The 22668-nt window shown below is 38.3% G+C and overlaps 1 protein-coding gene across 2 annotated transcripts in view; it reads left to right on the top strand.

Moving 5' to 3' along the window:
- zbtb47b (zinc finger and BTB domain containing 47b) overlaps positions 1 to 21553 on the top strand; it is a 61957-nt gene extending 40404 nt beyond the window's left edge. Inside the window, exons 1-6 of one of the 2 annotated variants that reach the window (XM_088919271.1) lie at positions 415 to 431; positions 719 to 2083; positions 10698 to 10845; positions 15867 to 15982; positions 20366 to 20510; positions 21113 to 21553. In XM_088919271.1, coding sequence (XP_088775397.1) covers positions 800 to 2083; positions 10698 to 10845; positions 15867 to 15982; positions 20366 to 20510; positions 21113 to 21522 — 2103 coding nt within the window. In that variant the 5' untranslated portion in view covers positions 415 to 431; positions 719 to 799 and the 3' untranslated portion in view covers positions 21523 to 21553. Of the gene's footprint in view, positions 1 to 414; positions 432 to 718; positions 2084 to 10697; positions 10846 to 15866; positions 15983 to 20365; positions 20511 to 21112 lie in introns of those variants that run through there. The other variant, XM_088919270.1, reaches the window with a different exon arrangement.
- The last annotated feature ends 1115 nt before the right edge of the window (positions 21554 to 22668 follow it).

Below are 22668 nucleotides of genomic sequence, written 5' to 3'. Positions count from 1 at the left end.
TCGTGTATATCTTGTGCAGTTGGTTTGGACAGCAGAATAATAAATGACTCTTTCAAATAAATCTGTTATTAGCAGCCATTCTAGATGAAAACAAAATGCATGTGTTAGTCTGTCAAGCAGATGCACAACAAGTTTTCTGTACTAGGTACTGTAGATGTAATCATGTGATTTCACTGTCGATAATAACACTTTTGGGCACATTATTCCTTGAAACAATGATGAAATAGTTACATGTTACATATTAGGTAATAACCAGTTGATGGGAGGTTGATGCATTAACACTTACTGAGTGAAGGCCAAGGGTGAGAATGGGTTATTAGACTATATTTTGGAGGTGACCATATATTTTTTATTTATACTAGCAGAAACATGGAGGAAAATCACAAGGATTCAATGTGAGAGCTCTTTGAGAAATGTTTCACTGTGAAAAGGTAAAAGTACTGCAGGAAAATTACAGTATATCCTTACTGAGTTTGAAAATCATTTAAGTGACCTTTAGTTATTCAAAACTGCATTTGCTCTTTTATCCTTTCAATCCATCTCCCTTAAGACTGCCAGAGCTGTTTTTTTATTCTTGATTTGGATATAACCTTGACCTTCATTTGCTAATGGTTATCAATAAAGAAATTATCCTTCATGTTTTTTTTAAGTTTAGCTTCATTGTGCATAAATGGATTTTCTATTCCACTCATGGTAAACCTTTGTTTTTTTTCCTCAGCTGATAGTGGAAAAGACATCTGACTACCCTTCCACTGAGTATTCTCTGGTGGAGGATGTTGCTCTCCACTTCACGTGTTTGATGGACAGGCTCAATGAGCAGCGGCTGTTTCAACCAGATCTCTGTGATGTAGACATTGTCCTGGTTCGGCAGAAGAACACCTTTCCTGCTCACAAGGGAGTCCTTGCAGCCTACAGCCAGTTTTTTCACTCACTCTTTACACAAAACAAGCAGCTGCAAAGAGTGGAGCTCTCCCTGGAGGCTCTCACTTCTCAAGGTCTCCAGCAGATACTCAACTTCATCTATACTTCCAAACTGCTGGTGAACACCTGCAATGTGCAGGATGTGCTGAATGCTGCCGCAGTCTTTCAGATGAGTAATATCGCCAGTTCCTGTCAGGAGCTCATCACCAGTCGCTCTTTGAACCTAAACATCGCAGGCGATATGTCCAAACAGGATAACCGCAGCAATACTGTTCCATCCCAGTTTTATCGGGAGATTAAGCAGGAAGTTGATCCAACTCACACAAAGATCTATGCTCGAGAGGGTAACAATCCGTATTCAGTTCGGGTTGAGGACAACACAATCAAGCAGCACCGTGCTAATCTTCAGACAAAGCAGTATTTTAAGAACGAGGAAAGTGCTGGACGGGGAGTGTGCAAGATTGAGGGAGATGTGGAGGAATCAGAGGACTCGGATGGCCATGCCTCCTTCAACCGGGAGCAGATCATTGTGGAGGTCAACCTCAACAACCAAACATTGAATGTTTCCAAAGGAATGGAGGGGAAGCCTTCCTCTACTGAGGCTACAGCAGTGTTTGGGAGGTGCCATGGTGAAGAACAGGAAACTGATGAGGAGGAGGAAGAAGAGGAAGAGGACGAAGACGATAATGAGGAAGACGAGGACGCAGACGTTGGAGAAGATGATGAAGAAGATCAAAGTGAAGAAGATGATGTGGGGGATACTAGCGAGGAGAACGACGATGAGGAAGAAGAAAACAATGACATTCCGGAAGTGAAGAAGGAAAAAGCAGAAAGGCTCCAAAGGAGGACCAAAGTTTCTGAAGAGGCAGAGGCCACGGTGTCCACCGGACAAACTCACAGCACTTCAAAGAGGATAGAGAAACGGAGAGGGCGGAAGAGTAAGAAGGACCAAGAAAGCTTGGGTCAAAAGGTGAAACTAGAGGAGAAGCAGAACTTTCCCTGCAAGAAGTGCCCTCGTGTTTTCAATAATCGCTGGTACTTGGAAAAACACATGAACGTAACACACAACAGGATGCAGATCTGTGACAAATGTGGAAAGAGATTTCTTCTGGAAAGTGAGCTCTTACTGCACCATCAAACAGACTGTGAGAAGAACATTCAGGTAGGCTTTCACCCCTTATTTTTCATGTGTAGCAACAACATAATGCAAAACAATTTCTAAATATATTTATATTGAATCACTGCTTATACTGATGACAATAATACATTTCCTAAACATAGTTTAAACATAGATGTTCACAAGGCAGGCTATTAACAAGACACTATATACTGTAAATATTGTTACAAAAATCTTACCATGCTTTCTTTTAAACCTATAATAACAAGCTCAGTTTCCAGTTACCTGACAGCATGTTGGACGCTGGTTGACATGTTTACTTGCCTGTTTAGTGTTCAAGTTGGGAATAACCCAGAATCAAGATAGATCCAATTGTCATTTGCGCTCATTACATCGATAACAGACAAAGGTAGATCTGAGGATCAGTAAATTAAATTAAAAGTCAAAATCTTAGATGTAGAACCTTTTATGGGGCTTTACTGTTTTTTACCATGTGGTTCGGATTGTGGTGCTGATGAGGCTTTAGTTTTGTGTGAAATTAGGGAACAGATGGGACCTTTACAAGTTGGTCTGCAAATTCGTTGAGTAGGTAAATGAGTACTGCAAGAACTAGCGCCAGTGAGACAAAGAGGGAAAGAGGTGTAATAAAGGGAAATCGGCTTTATTACATATGGCTGAGAGTAAAATTAACATCAGGCACACAGGTTGAAAAAAAAGGTTTAGTTTGGAAGGCTGAATATATACTCAATGAAGAGGAAATTTTGAAAGGCCAACCAGGCAAAACACACGTGGAAGCAAATGGCCTAAGAAAGAAAGTCCTTAGATGTCTGTATCTAAATGTCAGGAACATTAAGAAATAGACTGGACTTAGCAACAAAAATGTCAGCAAGCGACTATGACAAAGGAGTTACAGAAACGTGGCTGACAGAAACTCTGATGTAGGAAATGAAAAATGTAAACTACTGTAGTATATAGGTCTCTTAATCTCTCTAGATCAAACTTAAGAATATACTGTATTTTAAGAAACATAGTGATAGGAGTGTGTTATATATCACACAAAGCAGTCATAATGATGCCTTATTATATTTTATAATCAAATCTGCATGTAGCAAGGATGAGATCTTGCTAAAGGGGAATAGGCCACCTGGATGGAGAAATATGTTTGAAATGATTGATATGGTGAATGCTTTATAATTCACCTTGTCAGAGTGCCAGCAAAGCATTTGCTTTACATTCATTTTTTCAAGCAGCCAACATAATGGGAAACTGTGAAAATGTTGTTTGCTTTGATTGGTAGAGAATAAATGGTTAAACCTAATGAAACATGAGGCAGGGTCAAAAGCAAATTTACCAAATGATTGTCTAATATATTAATAGTGAAAAGCATTTTAAAAATGATTTGTATATGATGAAGAGTGGGACAGGGCAGAACAGTAAGACTACAAGTAAATAAATGCATTCCAGTACCATGGCAGAATGAAAAGAATGCCTTTTAATACTGACAGTACACCTGTGTTATTCTTTTAAGGTAAATACATATTTTGTTCTAGTATTTACCTATTTTTCCAGTTTCAGAACTGTGTTCTTGTCCAGCTTTTGGTATGATCAAAGAATATGTCCTTCATTTGCTCTTAAATGCTCCCAAATGCGTTCTGCAGGGATTTTATCATGGCCTTGTAGGCCTCGCACCAATAGTTTAATAAAATTTTCCCTCTTACATGTTGTTGTCTGCCTGTTGTTGCTTTTGCTGTGGGGCAAGTGCCATCAGTTTACTAAATCCAGTGGGTATGAATCCGTAGCATACTCTGATTCTACCAGGGCTGGATTGTTTAAAAAACGTGGGGTTTTTGGGAACAATGGCAAACACATTAATACCATAATTACCAGTTTACCAGCAATTGCCAGTTTCAAAATTTCAGCATTTATTAGATTCTTCATCCATCAAACTTTCATAACGTGAAAAGAACAATAAAGAGTTAAACATAAAATAACTCGTATCTGAGTCTAACTTATAGACTTTTCCGGGGAGTCTAACTATTCATGGATGGCTGCTCTGTTTACCAGTTAAAACAGTTACACGTGTCCACAACAATCTTTTCATAATTTAGATAAAGCTCATAGTCAAAACATTCCAAAGGATCAGTTCACCAAGATGGGTCCTCATACAGGCCAAAGTAAGCAATTGGCTGAAACAGATAGCATGGAGCAGAACTTTTGATATAAATGGTGCTGCAAAATATTCTACATATACTATACACAAATAAGACTAATAGATATTACTAACACAGTGCACATATAACTATGAATTCCGGTTAAGCAAAAAGACAGCACTAGGAAAGAAGCTGTTCAAATACTAGGTGGATCCAGTTTAAATATCTCAGAAGCATCTTCCTGAGGGAAGTTAATGAAGCAGGTGGTAATCTGGCATCAGCAATCTTTCCTGCCTGCCTCTTTGCTTTGGAGTTGTAGAAATCATTCAATGGAAGGCAGGTGAGAGCCAATGACCCTCTCCACAGTGCAAACCTCACACTGCAGTTTGCCTTTGGAGTGGGTAGACACGTTTCCAAACCAAACAGTGATAGAAGCCGTCAGAATGCTCTCAATAATGGCTCTGTAAAACTGTATCAGAATTGGTTGAGAGACACCAAAGTTTTTCACTCTATGGAAAAACTGCATTCTCTTCTGTGCTTTCTTTGTGATACTGCTGGTATTCATGCTCCATTTAAGGGTATTAGAGATTATAATTCCCCAAAACTTAAAGGATTCCACCACAGTCACAGTCACATCATTGATTACCAGGGAGAGAGGTTTTGGATAGTGTTTCTGTAAATCAACAACCATTTCCACTGTTTTAAAGGTATTAAACTTTAGGTGGTTGTTCCATCCATCCATTTCATTCCGCTTTTCCTGGTGAGGGTCGCGGTAGTAGTATATAGTAGATCAGCCCAGACTTTTCTGCTCCTCCTGGAATCCACATTACCCACAGCTCATGACCATAGGTGAGGACAGGGATGTAGATCGACCGGTAAAACGAGAACTTTGTCTTCAAACTCACCTCCCGCTTCACCACCACAGACCAGTACAGTGCCCGCAGAACAGCTGACACTGCCCCGATCCGCTTGTCAATCTCACGCTCCCTTCTTCCATCACTCGTGAACAAGATCCCGAGATACCTGAACTCCTTCACTAAGGACAGCCCCCCCCACCCGGGAGAGAACCTAGACCTAGGTGGTTGTTAGCACACCTTAATGCATCATCACCTTGATGAGACCTACAAGGCTGATGTCAATCGCAAATTTAATTAGTTTGATGGAAGAGTCATTGGAGGTGCAGTTGTTGGAGTACAAGGAATAGAGTAATCCGGTGGTCCACCATACCAAAAAATGGCAGCCCCCACTGTGTCACAGATATCACACCATGTTTGGCTATTCTCTACAAACAAGAATTTGTTGCCTGACTTTCTCCACACTGATGCACATCTGTTGGGGCTGAACTTCTGAACTTGTGATTTATCACAAAAGATAACAGTCACCTCAGACCTTCACATAATTGTTTCACATTTCAGTTGCACAAGATTTCAATCTTACCTTTGCTTGACTTAACAAGTGATCTTTCCTATGTACATGCCTTTGGTAGCTCATCCTATGTAGGAGCCTGCCTTGCGTGCTGTTTCTGCAGCAATCTGACGAACTATGACAAGGGTCTTTGTGAACTTGCAGTATCTGTACCCATTTGTCACGTGCCATAACACTTTGATGGGTGTCGACTTTTTGTCATTAAACTGGATGGTAAAGATATAAATGCATCCATTTGACAGGCCAAGACTTTGTGCAATGACTTTCCACTCTTGCCACATTTAAAGTAAATATTACACTACTTCTGATTGAGGGCAAACACAGCTTCTACAATGGATATGAAGAGCTCCTACAGCTCATCATGTCCATTGTATCTTTTACAGATGAGATTATATACTGAAGGCAGTAGGAAGTTCAATTATTTTCACAGGTGCTCTTTATATTTTGCATAGGCACCTCAAGAAGATTTGAGAGAAAAAAGAAATAAGCCGACACGGCTAAAACTAATGCCAATGCTTTTTTTTTCATTGAATCATTAGCAAAAGATCAGTGATGGATAAAGTGTCTTAGACATGCAAATGGGTCTATTGTACAAAATAGGGAATATTGAATGTTCTCAAGTTATTTTTTCCAAAGGTGTTCATAATAAAGGGGGAAACAAAGTTTTAGACGGTATGACAGTGGATGAGGTGATAAAGTAACTCAGAGAATATGTACTGTATATACTGTACAGAAATATATAAGGGAATAGAAGATGTTTTCTAACTTGCACATGTGGAAATGAAGAACATTATACAGTACATATGACAATACAATATATACTGTAAACAGTAAGACATTTCAGTAGACTTTTGAGTCAATTCAGTTTAGGGTTACTGACTGAAAACACAAATCTAATAGTATTTTTGTTCATAAAATAGTTTGAAAACCAAATGGGGAAAATAAGTAAAATTAGAAGAGCTAGCATCTGTATTCTAGGAGATTGTCAGCTTGCATATAGAAAAGAGTAGATACTGCCCATAACTTACCTATTTGATTTAAGTAAGAAAGTACAATAGTGAATTAACTTAAAAGTATAAGATGTAATGTGTCTTGGCCAGTTGCTGCTGGAGAGGATGTTTTTACGATGCTTCCAAAATACTTTGTGCGCATGTATAAGGAGACAGTTAAAATCCAGAAAAGAGAGGGTCTTTCTTACATTTTAAGACAATTATAGTATTTTTTTTTATCAAACTGAACCTCCCAAGAGAAACTGTCTACTCTCGGCTTTGTCCTATTTTTTTTTACTTTAGTTCTTTTCTTTCTCTTGTTTGTCTTCTGTGTAAGCCTCTTGAGTGAAATGAGATCATTAGTGAGGTTCGACAGAGATTGGTTTTAGGACTGCTGCATTTCCTGATCTACATCATTGATTCTATTGGTTTTAGTATTTGTTAAAGCAAGTGCCAATAACTGGTTGTCCTTGGGAGAGTTTCAAAAGACACGAAAAAAAGTTGCTTTGGACTTTAAGATTATGTTGTTTACAAAAATAAAACACAAAACATTTGTTGGGGGTTGAGGACTAGCATTAGAATGCATAAAATTCTTATACAAAATAAAATCCACATTTCAGTCATGGAGGGAAGAAATGTAACTGACCAGCCATTAAGAAAAAAAATATGAAAATTAGAGTCATGCAGGGATCCATATTCTTGACTACACTGCAGTCCGAAGCTCTGTATCTTGAAGTGTGAATAATTGATTCTATTTTCACATTAACAGCTTTGATGCTATGAAGAGAAAAATAAATTGTCAGCATTCATTGGGCTGCATATACTGTACCTCCCTCATGTTTCAATATACAGTATATTTAAAATCTCTGAATATCTCCTTGTTTCCTAGCTTAATGCCGCTACATGCACTGATTCACATTACTCCCAATTTCTTTATACAGCTTTCCATCATATCTCATCTTAGCAAGGTACAGTTTTATTTAGCTTCAATGTACCCCTTCATTTTAAGCCTAGCTGTTATGCACTATTTCTAAGTTTCCACCCCTTTCACAAAGCTTACCATCAAATGGTGGGAAACTTTGGAACTTTAAGATCTTATCTAAGCTGAAATTTGCCTTAAATCTGGAGTCATGGCTCTGTAACAGCAATAATTTAAGAATGCAAATTAAGAATGTTGATCTCTGGCTCTATACTCTTGGCCATGATCTGAAAGGCTGACCTTGGAGACAGCAGTGTTGGACTCGTGCTGCCAGGTTAACAGGACACATCAGGACCTGAAGAGAGAAAAGTGGAGTGCATTTTCTCACCATGGAAGAGCAGGGTCTAGATAACACAGAGCCATCAGAACATCCTGCAGATGAATGGGCAGCCAAAGGTGTGTAAAAGAGGAAAGCTATAGCAAACTGTCCGGAAGAGGACAGAGTGATTACTGCAGTGTGTATAGAAGAGTGGAGCTAGGGTATGTCACACTCTCCACATACATATTTTCTCTGTTAATATAAGAGAAAATATGTATGTGGAGAGTGTGACGTAAGAGAAGAAACTAGGGAAGATCAATAAGAGGAAGAAGTCTGTTCAGTCCTTAATTTAAGGGTACCAGGTTGAGAGCAGGAATCCTGAAAGGGATTAAAACGTAGTAGTATAGCTAACAAAGGTAACTAGGAAGACAAAAAATGTCTAGCTGCCTGACAAAGCTAGAATTGGGCATGAGGTGACAAGGGGCTCAAGTCTAGATGTTTCACAATCTGTGTACTCCTTGAAAATCTGTCACATTAGTCTTGAAACAGACATAATATTTTAACTTATTTTAATCTTTTTATATGCACAGTTCTTGTAAAAATAGCTTTAATGTCAAAATTTTTTGTAAGGAAATGAACAAAAAAGCAAGAGTGAATGTCAGTGTTTGAAAAGTCATGGGAAAAAATGTCCAAATTGTAGCTGGTCACCATTATACAAAACAAGATTTATGTTTCTAATACAATGAAAAGCAGTTATTTGCCTAAAATGGAATCTTGACTTTAACATTAAGTTTACATCTGGAGTGAGCCATATCTGGAACAGCTTCTGATTTGTGGTCTTTGGAAGAGCTGTAACACTTTTCAAATTCCATGTTGGTAAATGTTTCAATAACAAATGTACTAAGAACTCAACAGATAAGTCAAGGTTACTAATGTGTGACAGAAGTTTGGAATGCAAGTGTCAGAGAGGCAAAGGCAGACGTTAGATATTATTTTTTTTAGGAAACTGACATTGTCATGATAACATTCTGAAATGTTACATAAAAGACCACTGGTACAGTTATCCAACTCGATCATTTTAAAAACTAAAACTGAAATCCTGAAGGAGCTTACATTGAAGTAGTTCTATTTTATACAGTATGTGTCATTATTTTATATGTGAATATTGAAGCTCTGCTGTGTTGCCAGTTCAAAAAACTGCACTTCACATTTAAAAACGTACTTTGCACTCTGCCAAAAAAGTTTTCAAATCAAGACTACATGAGCATATTGCTCATTTAGGCACTAGTGGCTTAATGATTCAAGAATTCAAGACATTTCTTAAAGAATCGCAACGTGGCAGCCTGTACTACAGCCACAGTATTTGGAACTGTTCTCATTTCTGTATCAACTGAAAATCTAAAAATTGGTATACTATATACTACAGAATGTTGTTGAATGTATGAAGGACTGACATGTCTTTGAGCGCAGATTGATTTAGAATTGAGATTAATTGTTGATGGATTTACCAGCAGTGGACAAAATAACACCAATGTAAAATTGGGTGTTGACTCATCACATGTAGACAGTGTGGCCAGTACGTACTATGAGTCAACCAGCATCTGGAATTCTTCAGGAGGGATGTGGCACCATTCCTCCACGAGAATGTCGATCAGCTCACAACTGGTTGATGGAGCTGGAAAACACTGTTTCAGGCACAGTTCCAAAATATCCCATGAACTTTGTTCAGACCGGGTGACTTAAAAGGTTATGACGTGTGGAAAACATCAGTGTTTTTCTCATCAAACCACTGGGCAACTACAGGTCCTCTGTGGGTGGAGGTACTGTCTTCCTGAAAACAAATCTGCTGGCAGGAAAGAAGTACCGCTACATGGTGTGAAGATCTGACTTTAATTTTAAAGGGAACACAAACTAAGCCATAAGTAAAATATGTGCCATAAAATTACAAAACCAGTAGAACCCTTCACTGTTGGAACCAAGCACGCAGGGCTGTGGAGTTCTGTGGGTCGTTGCCACATGAGCACTCTTGTATTTGTTGAGAATATGGTTAATAAGATTCATCTGACCATATCACATTCCCCCCGCTGCTTGCGAGTCCATTGCCTGTGCTCTTTGAACCACTGGATTTGTAAGCATATATTTCCGGGTGTTGTGAGCAATTTGTGCATCGTGTCAGGTTGCAGTGGTGGGCTCTGTGGAGCATTACTGCCCTTTGCTAATGGAGTTTAATTCTGACATCACCTTAGACACCATTGCCCTGGAAACATCACTAGGTTAAGGTCAATGAAGCCAAACATGTCCCAAAAATAACCTCTCTCTCAAAATTACTGAGGTCTCCCCTTGCAGCTATATTAGATTTGTTAAAAACCTGTCCAGCATTTTTATACATGGCTCTAACCATGCTGGGATGATTTTCACATGAGCCACACCTGTGTGGAAGCTCTTGCTTTCAGTATACAGTGTCCCTCATTTGTCAAGTACAGTAGTTTCCATTTTTGTCCACAACCTTTGCACGTGGCAACTACTTAGTGGCCATACAGTATGTACAACAAAGCTCAATAGTATTTTTTCCTATATTTAAAAAAATATTTTGGATAATTAATAGGATAAATCTATAGATCATCCTATATGACATTAATGATGTGCATTGATCTTATTTTATGGTATTTTATTAAGATGTTTTGAATGTCTGGTTTAAAAGTGACACTGGCCTTTAGAAACAAAATGCAACTTGAATGCAATTTTTTAGGGGTTATAGAGCCACTTGATCAATTCATATTTTGTTTACAAGTGATGAGAAATCTTTTTGTGTGCATGTTACAGCTTCTTGTTCTTTGGATTTTTAACTTTCTTTCAGTGTGTTACCTGTGGGAAAGGTTTTAAGAAACTATGGTCCCTCCATGAACATAATAAAATTGTGCATGGATATGCAGAAAAGAAATTCTCCTGTGAAATTTGTGAAAAGAAGTTCTACACCATGGCTCACGTCAGAAAGCACATGGTTGGTAAGTACATAAATCTGGCACTATTTAACTGCAATGTGAAGGTCCTGTATTTACAGTACTTTATGCATGGAGTCTTGTAATCTATCAGTCATACTTTGGTATAGAGAGGTTTATAGAGTAGATATAATCGTGCTTCTTGCTTGCAATACCAGACGTTCATTCTCTGGCTTAAACTGGCATTCACAGAAAGATAAGATATACAGTATGTAGATTTTGCTAGATTTGGATAATCCCCCATAATGGAAGTTAGAAAATTGTCTTGCAGCACAAAATTCAAAAACATATGTAGGTTTGATATTTATATCCTGTGTTTTTCTCCGGGAAGTGTATATTAGTCATCATAACTAGTTAACCAGCCTTTATTTAAAACATGTATGTGACAGAAGAAGTATGCCAGCAGCTGCCATAATTTTTCACCCAATAAACAGCATTTGCTTGCTAAAAAAGTAATACTGTATAATATATGAAGTAGAAAAGATTAAATAAGATTTGATTTTATGAGTTCAGTGCACCAATAGTCTTGGGCAAATCTGCAGATTTATTCCATACCATTGCTTCTGAGTTTCGTATTCCATTGAATGCATGATGCTTGAAATTTTATGTGTTCTGCTTTTGTGTTCCTGAATATTTTGTCACATTTTAAAGTCAGCATTCATGTGGTTTAGAACTATGGAAATGTTTCCATGAAAGCGTCTTCAGAACAACTATCCCAAGGCGTGTTAAATCTCTCATTCTGGTGTCAAACCAATCGCCTGCAGAAGAGAGGAGTCTGAGATTTTAGTGAATATTTTGTAAGTGCTCATCTGGAAGGGGCTAATTCCCATAATGTGCTTTGAGGTTCTGGCACTTTAGAGGGGATGTTTCTGAACATTCCTACACTTACATTTCCTTCATTCCCTTTAGCTCATACAGTATGCTTCTGTTAATGAACTGCCATCTTACTTCAGAATCACAAATGTTCAGTTGGATCGAGGTCTGGAGATTGAGATAGCCAGTCAACAAGAGAATTGCTTTTGTGTGCAGGACTTTTAACCATTCCTTTGTCAATTTGGGTGTATGCTTTGGATTTTTGTCATGCTGAAATGCCCATTTTTGGCCACACTTAAGCGTCCTGGCAAACAAAGAAGACACTCCTCTTGGCTGGAACGAAATACCACATAATGGGGTGAAGGTTTTCATTCAGTGTCATTACTGTCATTGCTTAGTGATTAGCATTGACCTGCCATTCTAAGGAATGAGCCTACCCAAACCAATCCAAGGGATTTTGTTACCCTGTACTGTTAGAACCAGTTCTTTAGCTTGGCACCCCATGTGCACTTGTTTATTTGTTATAATCCCAGTGAAGGATGATTCATTTGACTGGGTCACATTTCTTCTTTCTTCTTCTTGCCAGGTGTGATGAGCGGTTTGTGCACTGCAACCCGAGCATGTTATCCCACTTTGTTGAGTTCTCGATGGACAATTGTTTTTATCCAACTGTCAACTGATTTGACATTTGCAGTCAGTTCATCTGCAGTTGCTCAACTGTTTTGCCGTTTATTTCTAATTAATGAAGGGATATGATGATTGTGGAGCATGCGCTTCTGCCCTCTGATACCTTTTACTGATGATGTTTTCCCCCAGAGTTCAATACTGACAGCATCTTTCATCATCTAAGACACTTTTGCTTGTGAAACATATTTAATTATACTTGGAGTCCCTCATTAACCCAAGTGTTTCCTTTTTCATCTACTAGCTGTAATTTCTGACAGCTGTGCTTCACAGCATCTTCCAATCGATAAGGGAGTCCCACAGGGTTCTCCCTCTTCAATGTTGTCTCCTGCATTTTAAAAGTTGGTTCAAAACATGAACAGCAGGTAAGATTAGGAGCTCAGTAGTTACTATACACTGTCCCTCAAAAGTATTGGGATCACAAAGTCAAAGCTTTTTTTATTTAGACTCAAGAAATACATACCCATGATTGTTAGACTCTGAATGATAAGTGCAATATGTTATGTTTTATTTTGGGTTGAAAAATTGATCACATTAGCGCAAAAACATACTTTATGTTCAACCGGGCAATGTCGAGTGACCCCATTGACCTCACTAAATCCTTAGTGTAATCATTTGCACATCATGCTTTGCTGCATTCACTTTCCAATACTTGTGGAGGGCACTGTATATTAACATTATTGCTCTGCCAATAGGGAACTCTATCCACCTTTATGCCAGAGACACCATTTTATACTCATATACGGCATTCACTTTGTCATCAGTGATTTGCATTTTTAATTAAATTAAATTATGTGAACTGCGACTTTTGCTTAACTCTGATCAAATTAGACTTATTGTGTGACAGTTTCACACAAAACCTTCTTATTTATACATATTAAATATCTGGTTCGTTACTTAATTTACTTTCAGAACTCAACGTTAATGAATTTGCAAGCTAAAGTCAAGACGTGATTTCCTCTATTGCAATCATTTTTACTTTATACATTTTTCTTGGTTACACTGGTTCAAATGCCCATACTCCCTGTTTTGGACAATGTTGATGTTGTTTACAGAATGGTGTCTAGAGCTGTTCATTGGGAAACTATCTTAGGCCATTCTGCCCTAAAATGTCTCACTGTTACTGTCTCACTATAAACTCTCATCATTGTGACCTTTGTTCTCTGATTTATTGGACATCTCTGCATACTAGACAAATGCTTCACTGGTTTTTATTCCTTTCCAGATCTTAAATTAGGAAAACCTCTTCTTATCTTCATAATTCATTGCAGTTCTCTGTGGTATCCTACATTTTAAGATCTAGTACTTTCATCGAACTGAGCCCCATGAGAGCAACTCCCGACTTTGGGAGCAAGTCATTTCAATTTGCTGCTGCCAGTGCTGAAACTTTCCATCTTCATATCTTGTAAATGCCTTTTCATTTGTATGAATTAAATCATCTCTGCCTGGCATTCCACTTTTTAACATTGTCTTGTCCCTCAGTTAAAGTTTTATTTACATAGCTCCAGTTATTAAACTTTTCTTTCTTTAACTGCTTTGTTATCTGTGCAACAACGGTGTAAGCCTCTTGACCAGGTCACCATTCTAAATGAGACTTATCAGGTGAAATAAAGGACTGTTGTAGGTCTTTCAGATTTCAGTGGTTTCCAGTCCCTTTTGCATCAGCTTGGTTAGTTTCATTATCAGGTTTCCTGTTCTCTCTTAGTGGGTAGAGGTCTGTATTCTTTAGAAATTTCAAATACTAGAACTAGGCGCCTAGTTCTGTAGCAGAGACTGTAAAAATGGGACAAATTAAGGTGACAGAAATAGGTTAAAAAAATAAATGGTCCTGCTGCTGACACCTTTAATATCCAGAGAAAAACAGAGATCACCTGTTTATGATTTTAAATTCCAACTGGTGTTTGACAATTTGGGATAAGCTTCCTTGAAGGCTAAGCACTGTTCTACCATGTTTTATAATTAATACCCCTAGAGGTTTCCGTTGCAGTTTCTCTTCTGTATTTGTATTTCCCTCTTCACATAATTGGTGAAACACCATTTTTGAATTTTTTCAGTCCTTTAAAATTTACCACATACAAAATGAATCGGTGTGATACAGTAAGTGGTATGATTTTAACAAAGGAAATGGTGCTTAAAAAGAGCAGCTCTTCTAAGATCATTCTCTAGACCCACAACTTTAATCAGTAGTGGCGATAGTGCTGCTGGCGAAGAATTAGCAAAACTGACCTTGGAAATGAAAAGGTTAAAGTAGATATCCCTCCTGGATTATTCCACAGAGTTTTTCTTGCACAGGACTGCACTTGAATTTCAATCCTTAATTCTGAACTGTGGGCTTTGGAAAGGTCACAAGTTTCAAAGAACTTAGCAGTTTGTGCTTGGCCAAAGTACCAGAACAGCACAGACATAATTATTTGGCAGGTCCTACGGGACAGGCTTTTCCCAGGAAGTTTGACCAGGGAAGCTGAGGCAGCTTGACAGATATTTGGCATACACATTCAGAAACACACAGAGGCCTGCTTGAAACTGCGCAGGGAATTTTTAGTTTAGATAACCTACATAGTAATTTGATGCCTAGTGAAGCTGGCAGGCAACACCTGACTGCCTTTTATTCTTACTATATCACATAATGGGCCTAGTTATTAAAGTTTGATAAACTTAAAATCTTTATCCAGATAACTTCTAAAGAACTACAGTATGTAGGTACAGAACCCTTTTTAGTCACAATTATAATATACCAATCTATTATATTTAATTTGTTTTTGAAGTACAGGGTGATTTTACATCAATGAAACTATGTCAGTTCATTTTTTTCTTCTTGGGAATTGTGAGCTACTGTATGTTCTTAGGAAAGGCATTAAAATACATCGAAAAGTTTTTCTGTGTTACAAAGATACAGTTTATTACTGTTAATTCTAGTGCAGAGAGATAAGTCAATCTAATAAGATGTAATGTGTAAATTTTGCTGAAATGTAATAAGAACAACTGTGTTGAATCATGGTATTTTCCCTTTCTTTAAAAAAAAGTTTGTTTAAAATGTAGTGCAAGGCCATTTTGCACTACATCAGCTATTGTTACTTTGAATTGGTCTTCTTTTTGTTTTCTCTGGTTTCCTCCCAATTTCCATAGACATATAACTTAATCTTTCTAAATTCTCCTTGTGTGCCTTGTGATAAACTGTTGTCTTATCCAGGGTCCAGTCCCACCTTTAGTCCAATGCTCCTGTGTTGCTGTGACCTTTTCCGGGAATAAATTGGCTTTCTGATAATGAATGGTTGGAAATGTAAACAAAGTCTCTCAAGCCATACCCAGAGTGAATGTAATCTTAATAAAGTGTGGTCCTATTGTAATGAAGCACTTACAGCACATCTTAAATGTTGAATTTCCAACTGACGTTGACTTCCACCTCTATCATTCCTATCAGGCTTTGGCATTTCTGAAATAACTGTGCAATACAACATTTGTCCTGCTGCTGTTACTTTGCTGATCTTGCTGACCTCCAGCTATGTGTTCTTGTCCTTTTGCGTTTTCAGCTCACACGAAGGATATGCCATTCACATGTGAGACTTGTGGGAAATCCTTCAAACGCAGCATGTCCCTCAAGGTGCATTCTCTCCAGCACTCAGGGGAAAAGCCTTTTAAATGTGAGGTAAGACCGGCAATAAGTTCAGACTGGGCTGCTTGGGAGTTCATGTGAAAGACATGTCTTTGTCTTTCTCTGTCCAATTGGAGAACAGATGTTTAATACCAACAATACTCCAGGTCATCAATGCTTAAGCAATACTGTATATTCATATCCAGCTTAGACCAAGCTCACTCCACATTTGGACCTCTATTCCTCTTCATTACAGTACTTAAGTACAACCAGATTCTTAATTTCTGTATTGATCCTGCTACTTATCAATTAAATAATTAAGGAGATGGGAGAACAACATTGTGAAAATGAATGGATTAGAGGTTCCACAGGTTTAACTGCCCTGCACTAGACTATCTGAAGGTTTTGATAATCTCAAATGCTGTTTTTCTATTAATGAGATATGTAAAAGAAGACACAAATCTCAGTTCAGTGCAGTGAAAAATCTCAAAACGGTTTTACTAAATTACTAAAGTATTACTTTACTTTAGTATTTTAGTATTTACTTTAGTATTGGACTAAATACTAAAGTGCCACTGCATTTTATACCCTTTGATCATGATGTAGAAGCAATTTTGTTACAAAATTGTAGTATGCTTAGTGGAAATGCAAGAGCAAAAGCAAAGTTGCCAAAGAGAAGAGGCCGTTTGGCCTTCCATCTAGCTTCTTATTAAAGAATTGATCCAAAAATCTGTAGATTCACTTGTTTCATCACAAAGAAGACTTGGAGGTCACTTGATTCAGATATTGAAAATCCTCAATAAAGGCACTGACAAAAACTGTAGAATCAGCAGTGAAACATAAACCAGAGGACACAGATGGAAATTCAGCTGAGTGTATTTAAAACCGAGAACAGGAGGCATTTCTTTATATACAGTAAAAGGTTGTGTTTGGAACCAGCTGCCTGGTAATATTGTTGATTGTGAAACCATCACTTCCTTCAAGGAATACCTAAATGACATGATGGGTGGAATTGCCTGCAAACTTTCTAATGTTCTTTTGTTTAAAGAGGTGATCATTTTGTTTAATGTTCAGCAGCGTGTAGTACTCTAGAATCCCATTGCATTGCAGTCCATTGCATGTGTAAGGAAGAGTCTTACACTTGCTTTCTACTGGAGTACACTGATTCGTGTTTCACCATCAGTCCCATTGAGGTCCATTGATTGACCTTTAAATTCCCTCGCAATGTCTTTATCCAAGATTCAAACATTTTTCTAAAAGTTTTGAGTTTATAACCTGTCTTGCAGAAAGTTCCTTTAAGTCTTGGAAGGTACGTGCTTACTTTTCTTTTAACTCATTCAGAGCATTTTTTAAAAATAATACAGTGACCAAATCTGTATAGTACACTAAATTAGGTCATGATCCTTAACTGCTTAGTATAATTTAAAACATGACTATAATACTGAATACCAAATCAAAGTTAAGTGTATTTAAAGATCTAAGAATTTTTCATTTTAAAGGCCGCAGTGCTTGTAGGATTCTCAACCTCATGTGGAATCATTGTCTTGGAATTAACACTGTAAACTTTCAATTTCATAATTAAAACTCCAAATTGAAAAAAACTGAAGGTGATAAAAGTGTCATCGCTTCTTGTTGTTTAATCAGTTGTTTACAATTTTGAAGTCTAGTTAATGTTACATATCTCCCCTAACATGAACTGGCTGATTTGTTGTGGCTTTTGTTAATTGCTTAGAAGTCTTTAAAGTAGTCCATATGATTTATATTAAACTAAACAGAGATTCCTATAAAAGGTGATAGTATTTAGGGTTTCCACTAGAAGCTTATTAAACATTTTAATGTGCATTTTATTTTGAGAGACTGTTCTTCCAAAAATGAACTTTCAGATTTGCATAATGCCCATGTTCCTTTCTGTAAGCAATGTGTGCTGTTTTGTATTGTACACACAGACTGGCAACCATCCAAGAATCCTGCAGGGTTAAACATGAAATTTCCTCTATCTTCTTGTTGAATTTTTCCGTCTCTCTGTTTTCTTCAACAACAGACATGGGGGATCAGAATATGCATTAATACATTAAAAATAAAAGCATAACATCAACGTAACAGTAAACAGCCCAGCATAGGCTTTTTACAAGCTTTTTTTATATTTTCCCATTACCACATTACTATATAGTGGTGGTAAAACATACCTGCACAGGGCCAGTGTTTATACAGCATTTTCCTTTTACAGTTTTTTTAAATGGAATAATTAATCTTACTTGAATAAACTGAGCAAAATAAGTCGAATTTCAATTCATAAGCACTTCTTGAAAATGACCTACTGTACAACTCCTTATTTTGCAGCCTGTCAATGTCTCAGTGAGCATTTCTGACTTTCTGACTTCAAACTTGATATTTGGTAAGGCTCAAATCTAAAGGGCTGTAAAACATCTATGTTAGAATCATGGTTGTCAGTTTAAAGCCACTGCTAAATTCTGAGCAAAATAACTAAACTCTAAACATCAACTTATTTCCATGCGATGAGGCTGGTGGCCTACCTCCACTGACATTATAAATCCTGACTTAGGTTTCCTGTCAGCTGAGGCATTTTGCAGGTAATGTCTGACTTTCAACACGGAACATTTTAAATTTGTATTTTCCTGTGCGAATTGCCCACAATGGCTTACAGTAACACAAAGCTCACTTTCCAAGAATAAATAATGGCCATCAGTTTAGATAATGTTAGGAATTAGTGCTTTTGGAAGGCAGCCTTTTGGACTGGCTCACTCCTGGCAGCCTATATTGTGGCAGGCACCTGCAGGACTCTGTGTCACATACAGTATTTCAAGTGTCAGGACAAATTAAGGGGATCTAACTACAACTGACAGGGCTGTTTTGGCTGTTATTATATTAAATGTTCGTGGTTTTCTCGTCATTTTTATTCATTTCCCCCTGATCATAACCCTGCCGTGAGTGTTTGAGAGAGTGTGGCTTCCTGTAGGCCTGGACCTTTGTACAGCTGGCAGCCTTTCAGTGATTATGTGAATAACTGTAGGAAGTGCTACCTGCTGCTCTCACTGCTGTTCTCTGCAATCAATGGGGCCTTACTGCTCCTTGTGAGTGTCTGCCATTACTTTTTCAGCTACTTTTCAGTTTACTCCCGAACCCACTTACAGTATAAGCTCTGTGTTGGTGTCCAAGTGAGTGAGATACATGGGAATAAAACTGTGGAGTTGCCTTCAAAACAAAGCAACGCAGGGACCTCCTAAGCCAAATCAGAGAACTTACCATCTGTAAGGAATTAGTTGGTGGCAAGTACCATGAAAGACTCAGTCTTGGAGACACCGAACCAAAGGACTGTGCCACACCCCTTGGTGATGTCTGCGGTGGCAGACCACCCTTCCCTGGAAAAATTCCATGCTGCCTATTGCAATAGGAAATACAATGAGGGAGGCAGCTCTTCCGTGTAGCCCGCCCCTGCCTACACAGCTGGACCCCACCACATCTTTGCATATGATAGAACGGACAACTGGAACCCTGTAAAGGCAGCTGCAGCACCACCTGAGAGATGTGGGAGTGAAACGTGAGGCTTTTTCACTAGCCTGCTGCAGAGCCAGGGTCTACCATTTTCTTTTATGGAAGAGGACACTCGTCGAGAACCTCCTGCACGCCCAGGGAACCGCTGTTTCAGCAAGCTTGATTCTTTTGCCTTGGAAGGTGACTGGCATCAACTAGACTGACCTCTGACCCTACCTCTATTGACAAGTCTACAGCAGGCTTCTGGTCCTGCAGGGCTGGGGCAGGTATTTCCCGCCAAGGTAGGGAGGGAGGGCTCAAACCAGGATTATGGGACTGTGGAGTGGGAGGTCATGTTCTAAACTTCTGTCACTCTGGATATCACTGGATACCATGCAGCAAGCCCTCTGGTTGAAGAGCTTGTCAGAAGGGCCATTGCGATTGCAGTCTAATGTACTTCTGTTATGGACTGACAGAACTGTTATTGTGTTGTACTGGTCTAAAACATTTGTGGTCTCAGTTATCATTATTCCTGCTTGTTCGCTCCCTGTTTGGAATGCTGCCATGAGTGTGTGAGTAAGTGTCTTCTGGACATAGACTGTAACTTTGGTGAAGCTGGCAGCAAGCAAGTGAACCTTCCGTATGTCAGTGAGAGCCAGGTGTGCTGCCTACTCCTGGCTTCTCTGCAATAAAAGGTACATTACTCTGCTGTGTTGGCAAATTAAATCACTTAAAAACATAGAACAAAATCTGTGTTCTCTCAAAAAAAAACACAGCACTTACAAGTGATGCAGTACTATTCCTGTCTGTGATGTGAACACCAAAGGAAAAATGATGCTGGCCATCTTTTTATTTTTTTAAAGTAATTATTTTTAAATTTTGCAGGGATTCAGTAACAATGTGGATTATGCTATATTGTAATGCAAATGTTTTCCTTTTCTGTAGAACTGCAGTGAGCGTTTTCAATACAAGTACCAGCTGCGCTCACACATGAGTATACATATAGGACACAAGCAGTTCATGTGCCAATGGTGTGGGAAAGACTTCAACATGAAGCAGTACTTTGATGAACACATGAAAACACACACTGGTAAGAGCACTTTTTTTCATTTCTGAAAATGAAAATGTAATTGTGTGCTGTTACTGCTGTTACTTAATTATAAATTATTCTTCCGGGTTGCAAATTATACTATTCACATTTTACATAAAAATTGATTAATTTGGGGGTATTTTTGTATAAGTTAGTATTAGTACAAAGTATGTAGCCCAGATGCACATTGCGTTTGGAATATAATTCTCTTTTGGAGCAAGGTCATAAATGACTATCTACTTTAAGATCTCTCAGAGGAAGATTTTAATCCATTTAGAATCTAATCTGTTTATCTTAGAAAACAGTTTGAAAATCTATTTACCCAAAAGTCTCTGAACTGTTTAATATGTTGTGACTGTGACTGCTAATGTTTCCTTTGAATATTTCCTCATTTAGTCGATTGAGAATGGTATTAATAATTAATTTTATACAAACAAGTTACAGTTTTGTTTTTGGCAGCTTCTTATCACTAGTTTGTCCATTTTATTGTACCCATGTAAGACAGGTTAAAAATTTAAGATTACATTGAAGGCTGCAAAGGAAAAGTTGCAACACCACTTGCTTAATGGTTATTTTTTAGAGAGTTGCTATTGTTTCTGCAGGAGAGAAGCCGTATATCTGTGAGATCTGTGGGAAGAGTTTCACCAGCCGGCCCAACATGAAACGCCACCGGCGCACCCACACCGGCGAGAAACCTTACCCCTGCGACGTGTGTGGCCAGCGTTTCCGCTTCTCCAACATGCTCAAGGCTCACAAGGAGAAGTGTTTTCGGGTCAACAATCCCATGACTTCTGATGTCAACCCACTCAGTCTCAACCCCTCTTCACCAGGCAGCAACTCAGATGTGCTCGCCAACCAAGCAAACACAGCAGGAGCCATAGTTAGCCCACCCCATGCTATGTCCCTCCCTCTTCCCTTGCTCCATTCCATGGGAACACTCCCACCACCTTCTCACCTACCCCCTCCACCGCCATTGTTTCCTGCTGGGAGGATAAACTCCAGCAACAATTAAGAGCAGTTAATCCTTTTTTTTCTCAAACCCACAGATTAGACAGTCCAAAATGCCTACAGTACCTGTAGTGGGTTGTTAGTCATTACCTCAGTTGGGATAAACTCCGTATCACAGTGTGTCAGCTGTAGGGAACTTACAATTTGCATTAAAACTCATAATCATTGATATTAATATTTTATTCTGTGCAACTTATATTTCAGAGGCAAACTATCAGTATTAGGCATTAAGCTGTGTATCTGTAAAGAGATGCATAATTAAATAATGCATAATTTACTCATACAGCCAGATGTATGAGAGTTTAAGTCTTTTTTACCAAATCCCACAAACTGTAACCTAACAACCCAGTGGAAATGTCAGTACTTGGGGTTTTTTTTCATGCACACAGTTATCTTTCTTTTCCATTGCCACTTGTTGCTTTTCAGCTTCGTGAACTGCCAATCCATGCCATAGATATGTACAGCTCTTCTTTAGGATTTGCACAGCCCTCCAAATTACCCAGATCATACTAAACCTTTATAAGGAAATTGGTGTGAAATGTGTATCTGTCATACACTCCAAAAAGTGGAAATCGTATGGTGCCACCTCAAGAGGCTCAGGACATACTGAATGGAAGTAATGCCTGCTGAAGATGTTATTTTTATCCCTGTACGTTCTTGACAGATGCCTTTTGTCTACACATTGGAAGGTGTAGCCTCTTTATATATGAGTGTTTGGAGGGTGTAACAGATAACTATATTGCTATTTTCTTTCTTCAATTTTTGAAGCTCCTCAAAGACTTCAGAGGATGTACGCAGATTCTTGGCAGGACGTAGAAGTGTTATTATGAATTGCTTCATGGATACTCAAAATGATGCTGTTTTAAAAGACAAAAGGATGCAGACAAAGGAGTTGGACATCTGTGCTTCATCACTGAAACCTTAGAGGCTTCATAGGATGGCTATGTAGTGAAACATGCATTGGTGATGAAGAGTTAACACCCACAATAGAAAGCTAACAATGTTACAGTGTTCCATTAAGTTTCATAGTCAGGTTAACAGGTACTGTAGCCAGTCCAGCAAATTTTATAACATGCTCCAACAATAACCAAATGCTGATATTTTTTAGAGTAAAGTTTTGTTGCATTGCAATAACCAAATCCTGTGAGCT

The sequence above is a fragment of the Atractosteus spatula genome, chromosome 6 (genome assembly GCF_055471065.1).
Source record: "Atractosteus spatula isolate fAtrSpa1 chromosome 6, fAtrSpa1.hap1, whole genome shotgun sequence".
In the NCBI taxonomy this organism is placed as follows: domain Eukaryota; kingdom Metazoa; phylum Chordata; class Actinopteri; order Semionotiformes; family Lepisosteidae; genus Atractosteus; species Atractosteus spatula.
The sequence above is the reverse complement of the archived record's forward strand: the minus strand, read 5'-3'. Positions and strand labels throughout refer to the sequence as shown.